At 40.3% G+C, this 8,240-nt stretch overlaps 1 protein-coding gene across 1 annotated transcript; it reads left to right on the top strand.

The window, feature by feature from the left end:
- Positions 1-380: 380 nt before the first annotated feature.
- Positions 381-1,829, top strand: LOC147438677 (uncharacterized). Its single transcript, XM_086484175.1, has 3 exons — positions 381-476; positions 654-935; positions 1,578-1,829. Exons 1-3 carry the CDS (start codon positions 381-383, stop codon positions 1,827-1,829), a joined length of 630 nt encoding a protein of 209 aa, XP_086340301.1.
- Positions 1,830-8,240: the final 6,411 nt, after the last annotated feature.

Here is an 8,240-nt window from a genome sequence, read left to right on the forward strand (position 1 = left end):
TCTCCTGAGTCCCTCATGATCCTTGCCCCTTTCTAGTCTTAGCTTGAAAACCCCATTAGGGGTGCGTCCCCGCAAGTGGAGCTTCAATTTATATCACTCAGGCGCATCTTGATAGTATTCACCTGAGAGAGGGAGTCGAATCAACCAGATATTCCTACAGTGGCCGACTCTCAATCTTTGCCATTGGTTCTCGTTTTCCAAGCACAATAGTGCTACTGCATGCACTCCTTGGCCAACTCTACCTCTTGGACATGATGCCAACTCTAGCTGAGCTATGGATATGTCGCCTCTCTGTTGAGCATCACTTCTGAGCCGTGCAAGCAATTGTCGGCTCACCATGTCCCATGCAGCAAGCACATAAGACCACGGAATGTCTGCCGATGGTTGTCTTGTTGAGGAATCGGATGAAGTATGCCTTGACCTATCGTGAAGTGGTTGCCATTGTGATACAGCGACTCATCTCTATTGATGGGAAAGTAAGGACAGACAAGTGTTACCGTGTTGGGTTTATGGATGTTGTGTCCATTGCAAAAACCGGAGGGAACCTCCGGTTGCTTTAGGATAGCAAGGGAAGATTCACTTTGCACTCCATCAGCCTTGAAGAGTCTAAGTACAAGCTATGCAAGGTCTGAGCTGCTTGCTTCGATGAGAAGGGGATTCCCTACATCACTACATTTGATAGGTGCACCATTGGCTATCTAGATCCCCTTATCAAGGCCAATGACACCATTAAAATTGAAATTGAGTCTGGAAAGGTTGTAGAGTTCATCAAGTTTGACATTGGCAACATTGTTATGGTTACTGTGGTCGCAATAGAGGCAGGATTGGGATTATCAAGCACCGTGAAAAGCATAAGGGAAGTTTTGAAATTTTGCACGTACAAGATACTGCCGATCAAGAGTTTGCCACCCAGCTTGGCAATGTGTTTACTAATGGTAAGGAATAAAGCCTTGGGTGACACTACCAAGAGGCAAGGGTATTAAGCTGTCTATTGTTTAAGCGAAGAAAAGAAAAAAGCAGGAGCTCTAAAGGGAACTGTGGCTTGAGTTTCTTTTTTGAGCAGGCTTCTCTTTTGAAGATTGATGTTCCCTTTTGAGGTATATTACTAGGGTCTCTTGACACAAAGAGTCATTTGAATCAGGCTTGGCTTATGCTCATGTGAAATTTTTGAGCTCAAGCTAATTTTGAATGCTACGATTTCTTTTACTTTTGGGACATTTTAATATGAGTGTATCCAAGCTTGTTACTAGGATTAAGGTTGTGCTTTTGATATCTCAAATGAGGAATTTTGAAGAGGTGTATCTAAGTTTTATATTGTGCTATTATGGTGAGCAAGAGTCTTCAGAGCTGCTTTTTACTCCGAGAGAGAGAGAGAGAGAGAGAGAGAGAGAGAGAGAGAGAGAGAGAGAGAGAGAGAGAGAGAGAGAGAGAGAGAGAGAGAGAGAGAGAGAGAGAGAGAGAGAGAGAACATCTATGTGGGAAAGCAGTTAGTATCATAGAGAACAAGAAGTTGATTTCAACATGCAAGAATCTAACTACAAATGACCATAAATGAAGAGAAGTGCATGATGAGGCAGGTCGATGCAGGCGATGGTGATCAGATGCAGCTTCCGTTGTTGCCGAAGATGATGCAGGCGATCTTGATGTTGAGGCCAGGGCAGGTGGTGAGCGATAGGTTGGGCAAGGTAAGCTTCACACATAGAGACTCAGAGCCTAGCAGGCCGGCACCAGATTCAGTAGGGACGTGCAATGTAGTGCCGGAGGAGGCGGCTATGCTGCGGCACCACTCAGTCCGGACATCGCCACCATTAGCACCAGAAACACTGTGACCATGCGCTTGCCAGAAGCCATCTCTCTCTCTCTCTCTCTCTCTCTCTCTCTCTCTCTCTCTCTCTCTCTCTCTCTCTCTCTCTCTCTCTCTCCCCCCATCATGCTAGCTCGCTCATGTACTACTTTTTTTAGCAAATTTGCATTGACGCTTCCTTCTCATTTTAAAAGAGAGAGAGAGAGAGAGAGAGAGAGAGAGAGAGAGAGAGGAGAGTGAGGGTTTCTGTGTGTGTGTGTGTGTGTGTTGTTGCAGCCATCTCACTCATCATCACTTTTCTCTCTCGTCGGTAAGCTGTGTAAAGTTGCCTTGCTATCACCTCTACCTCTCTCTTCTTGTCCATCCAAGTGATTTTTGGTACAGGCTGTCCAATGCCCAACTGTATCGTGCAACTCTGTTTCTATAGTATGAGGTATTGTACGTGCAAGTGCCAGCTTTGATCGCTCAACCCTAGCCAATCCCAATCCGTATTCTTTACAAAAAAATTTACTCAAACATATGAAGCCCAAGCGAGAAAAATCCAAGCCAAAGAAGAGTAGAAGCAGAGGCGATTATAGTTAAATAAATAGAGATTAAGCCAGAAGATAATATTTTCAAATATTGTGTTACTTTTTTTAAAAGTAAACTTTGATCTTTTGGAATTCAGGAGGTAGTCTATCCATTAAAAAAACTTTTTGTTGTAGTGCATCAATATATAACAAGCAATAAATATTTTGTTGATGATAAAATTTACTAATTGCGTACAAGCACTTGCTCGGGTTTGTCTTTGCTCAGAAAAACTCGCTCGGTGCATGGTAAGACTCTTTTGCATGACATCTCTTTGTGTCTTATCAAGAGCTTCAAAAGGGTGTTTATGAATCATGGGAGATTCATCCTATATGATCAATGAAGTTATTTTGCATGAGACAAATACTTCCACACTTTTTGGAGCAATGTACTACCAACCATTTGTATGTTTCTCAATAATGACGATCCTAATCTCAAGAATATTGGAAGTTTGAACCATTGTAGAAAAATGCTTAGCAGCTTAAACATACCAATTTACTTGATGCATCATAGATTGAAAGCTCTTAAAAACATCTTGTTTGAGTTTAGAATCATGACGCATTCTATTTTGCAACTCATTCTCAATGTCAAAAAAATACAACTGAACAAAGCAAGGAATTCAATTTGATAGTTCTTCTAGCATCAATGGATCAATTTTATGACAAATAGACCCATGCACTTTGAAGATACATACTCTTTTTCTTTGATAGAGAGATTCATCTATATGAGCTCCCAAAGAAACAAATGCCAACACACTATTGGATGCTTTGATATGTTTCAAGAATATTTGCTTCTAGTATTATTTTTGTGCATTAATTCTCTTAATCTTAAAGGAGGTTCACTTTATGGCAACAAAGAAACATTTCCTGAGTTGCAAAAACTCTTTCCCACAAATGTGTGAATGGACTTTGCTTCTATCTTCCAAGCTAAAGCACCACATAAGAAACATGCAAAATCAAAACTGCCTATGTTGTGAAGTATACAATTTAATGAAAAAGTAATAGCACAAAGATATGCATCAAGGAAGTGGTTTCATGGTAGAATTAGGTGATAGATATGCAATGTGTCTCAGCTTTGGGGTAGTCTCCCTCTCTCTAGAAAATTATGGGCTCCTCATGAACATCTCTATTAATGGCTTCCAAATTGCTTCTCACTTCAATCTCTTCAAATTTTGTGTGAGCATTGGATCCATATCTACATCCATTGTAATCCTTCCTTGAGGAAATTTATTGCATCTATTCACAATTATCAAATTCTAGAAAGCATCTACGCAAGCTACATTAATCTCCCATGGAGAACGTCAAACTCTATCTCTCGTAGATTGAGATGCCTGAAAAATACCACTATGCTTTGCATGTCTAGGAGAAAACATCTTTGGTGCAATAGCCAAAAGAACTCTTATAAGTAATCACAAATGTATAGGTTAGTATGTGGAGAATTAAGAAGAGAGTATGGTCAAAGTTGTGGAAGAAGAGAGGATTTTCCAACTATGTCCATCTCTCTTTGATGATGGAAACTATGAGAGAGGGAGGGAGAATCTTGCCAACCCACATGGTAAATCTCTATATAATTATATATCTATTTATTTATATTATATTTTATCTTATCAAGTATATAATTGAGGGAGGGAGAGGCAGAGAGAGAGAGAGAGAGAAAGTGAGTACGGTCAAAATTGTGGAAGGAAACTATGAGGGAGAGGGAGGGAGATAAAGGGAGAATCAATGTAGATAGGGGCACATGTTAAAGAAAGAAAAAAATGTTGAAAACCCCACATAGAAAATGTCTCTAAGGTGTTTTGAGAGTGCACTATTATAAGATATATCTATATAATTTTATACTTATTATATATATATATATATATATATATATTTATATTACTTAGTATAATGGGAGAGCGAAAGAGGGGGGGGGGGGGGGGGGGGGGGGGGGGTTTTTGTGCACGCTTCCATCTTGAACCCTACTGTGTGTGTGTGTGTGTGTGTGTGTGTTGTGTGTGAGTGAGAGAGAGAGAGAGAGAGAGAGGAGAGAGAGAGAGAGAGAGAGAGAGAGAGAGAGAGAGAGTGAGTTTAGGTGCATAAGACAACTTTGGAGAGGAGTTCTTTCAACATGTTATATGGACTTAATTATTATGAGAGACAGAGGGGGATACAATAATCATGTACGTCACTTTGGAAAGAAGTTCCTTAAAAGGGTCTTGAAAAAATTATATTCACTACAACATAACCACATAGAGAGAGAGAGAGAGAGAGAGAGAGAGCGAGAGAGAGAGAGAGAGAGAGAGAGAGAGAGAGAGAGAGAGAGAGAGAGAGAGAGAGAGAGACTCAAAAGACATATTGGAAACAAAAACAACACAATTATGGATATCCTCTACTATATAATTATTTAATGCCTCAAAATGTAGTATCCAAAGATGAAAACCAAGAGTTGTGAGAAAATTGGTATCCAATACATACATGAGATGGATCAAAATGTGGTCAATATCCGCAAAGCCACCAAAATGTAGATCCACAAAGCCTATAAATGAGAAGAAGTGAGTATTACTATCCACTATATAATTCACTTCTTGCAAGGGTCACCTTGCTTTGAGCCGGATGGAACATCTCCAACCACATTAAGCCCCTTCTTGGGCCAATGGTCATTATCAATGCATTTAGCTTGTTTGCAATAAATTTGACTCCAAAGACACATGCACTATGTTCTATTGCTAATATAATTGATTTTTTTCTAGTGATTTGTAATTCAGGCACAATTCTTTTGAATCCATGCTATTTCAGGTTTGTTATCAACAAGAGACATCTCTAAGAGATTCTTCATTTTTGCCTGGTTACTTTCTATGCGAGAAAGTTGTTCTTGCATTGAGCTTTGCTACTATAATATATCATTGATCTATAGTTGAATCTGCTCCTCTAGACGATGAAGATAGACCTCTTGTTCATCTTGTGAATGACTCAATCTGTGAATGCTCTCTTTGTAGGAAACCTGTGATGCCTCCACTCTCTCACACGCTTAGCATTTCATACATTGTTGACTTGGTCTCTCTCTAGGGTACAAAAGAACACCTCCAAAGAATCTCCTCTTGACTTGCTCCATTACTATAAGATTAGCAATAGTCATATATGTTTTCCTCTCTATCTATTTCCCTCTCTCTCTATCTCTTTTTTTTCCTACCTATCTCTCTATCTCTCTCCCTCTCCCTACCTCTTTTTCTTCTATCTACCCCTTTCTCTCTCTCGCTCTCTCTCTCTCTCTCTCTCTCTCTCTCTCTCTCTCTCTAGATTTCCCTCTTATTTCCTTTTTCTTCTCTTTCTCTTTTCTCAATTTCACTCTCTCTCTAAACTAATTTTAATTTTAAGAATAAATTAAAATTTAAACTAAAATTAACTAATCAAAATCCCATTTATCTCTAGATATTTATTCTATTTTCCTCTCTCTTTCTCTATCCACCTATCTTCTCTCTCTCTCTCTCTCTCTCTATCCCTATATATTTATATTTACCTCTCTCAATTCCTTCATATTTCTCTCTCTATCCCTATCTATTTATATTTACCTCTCTCTCTCTCTCTCTCTCTCTCTCTCTCTCTCTCTCTTCCCCCACTTCCTTGCACATTGGCATCACTGGTTAAAGGAGAGCAAGAGGAAAAGATAGTGCCCTCATGAGTCACACGCCTTGTGTTCAAGACTCATCAGATAGATCTATGAGGTCACTTGAACTTGTTCCTAAGATGTTAAACGTTCTCTTCTTCCCCCCCCCCCCCCCCCCCCCCCCCCCCCCCCCTCCCCCCCCCCCCCCCCCCCCCCCCCCCCCCCCCCCCCCCTTCTCTCTCCCTCTCTCTCTCTCTCTCTCTCACTCACACACACACACACACACACACACACACACACACACAACACACACACACACACACACACACACACACACCTCTCAACTTGTACTTGTGTAATGACAATTAGGAGCAAGAGGAGAAAGGAAGTATTTTGCCTAAAATTTGAAGAAAATAAAGAACAAATTTGAAAATGCCAAACAAATGAATTATGACAATGGTTTTGATTGAACTTGAGCAACTTGGAGCTCCCAATTTTACTTGTTGGTCTAAGAGCATGCAAGCATGAGATGTTATTGAAAGCTGAATTTTCATAAGAGACGCTTGTGCATGGTAGCATGAGATCCCTCTCCAAACCATTCTTTTTGTCCACATTGTTCCAAGCCATGATTACAAGTGCCAGAGTCCCTACCAAGCTTAACCATCATAATTTTGAAGGCTTTTCTAACATGATGCAATCAACAACACGTACTTTGGCAGTCTTAGTTTGTAGTTGTTGGCAGCCACAAACACACTACATCACACCTTCTTACTCATCACAGGTCAAATCCTTTCCAAACCTTGGGGTCGACCTGCCTCTCTATATTCATTCAAACATGGTCTATAACGGAGTAGGCATGGTGTGTTTTCTCTCTCTTCTCCCTCAATCTCTTTTTCTCCTCCTCCACCTCTCTCTCTAACCCCTATCTACCTATGTGTGTGTGTGACAAATGTGTAATGGTAGTTAGGAGCAAAAGGAGAAAGGAAATATTCCATGTAAATTTGAAGAAAATAAAGTACAAAACTTGAAAGCGCTTCTAAAATTTTCTCCTTGGAAAAGCATGGAGAGGAATTTATATTTAGGGATATAATTTTCTCCCCAAGACACACACATGCTCTTTGGTAGACAAATGAATTGTGACAATGGCTTCGATGGAGCTTGAGAAACTTGAACTTGCCGATTTCCACTCACTGTTCTGAGGGCATGGAAGCATGAGACACTATTCAATGCTGAATTTTGCTGAGAGAAGTTTGTGCATGGCAGCATGAGATCCTTCTCCAACCCATTCTTTCTGTCCATATCATTCCAAGCCATAATTTTTGCATGGTTTCTTTCTATACAAGAAAGTTGTTCTCTTGGTTGTTCTTGCATTGAGCTCTATTGTTGCAAATTAATGTTGATTTGTAGTTGCATACTCTCCTCTAGATGACGAAGATAAACCCTTGCTCATCTTGTGAATGGCTCAACTTGCTCTATAGGAAACATTTGATGCCTCCACTATCTCACATGAGGCTTGGATGTTGGAGCATACTCTGTGGATGGTACATAGCCCACCGCGGCTGGTATAGTCATGTACAAGCTAGTTGCCTCTTTCTCGCTCCTGGCACAACGCCATAATTCAACACATACATTTGTGCTCCTCTTGGAAATCTTTATGATTGTATTCCATGGTGTGAATGTGCAAGCTCTAATCTCAATGAAACAAGCACGAGTGCTCTCTTCCTCACATAACATTTTCAAGTCCTCCATTGTATACAGTTTGAATAGCTTTCAGTTGGACGATGTTCGTTTTCCAACAACGCCACATTCATCAATTCCCAAAACATGATTTGTGCTTGTGTGTCTTCTTCTTTCATCTCACAGACGGCAATTGTTTGCATCTCTTGAATCTTGCAAAGATAAAAGATAAATCAATGCTACAAAGGAACAAAGAGGAGGGTATAAGATGTCTTCGTAGGCCTTACGCAAGATTGTAGACATGTGCTGCCATTGTTGTCTACCCCACTACTCTACACACGTGGTCAAAAGATACCCAACTTCTATGAAAGTCCCCATTCCCGTCTTGTCGCATTCTATTGACCAGCTTGACACCAGAACCGGGTCCATTGATGAACATTTTTCATACATGATGTCTTTTGTTGGGGTCTGTGGATTGTCCTGGGAATAGCATGTTGTGGAAAAACTTATATTTGCAACTGTTTTTTAGCTGAAGCAATTGAGACTCTGCCCCAAACCCAATCTGTGTAGTAGTTGATTCTCCCATCCAGTGTTTAAACTTGAGATTAAA

This window comes from Adiantum capillus-veneris, chromosome 16 (genome assembly GCF_014529385.1).
Source record: "Adiantum capillus-veneris isolate H3 chromosome 16, ASM1452938v2, whole genome shotgun sequence".
Lineage (NCBI taxonomy): Eukaryota > Viridiplantae > Streptophyta > Polypodiopsida > Polypodiales > Pteridaceae > Adiantum > Adiantum capillus-veneris.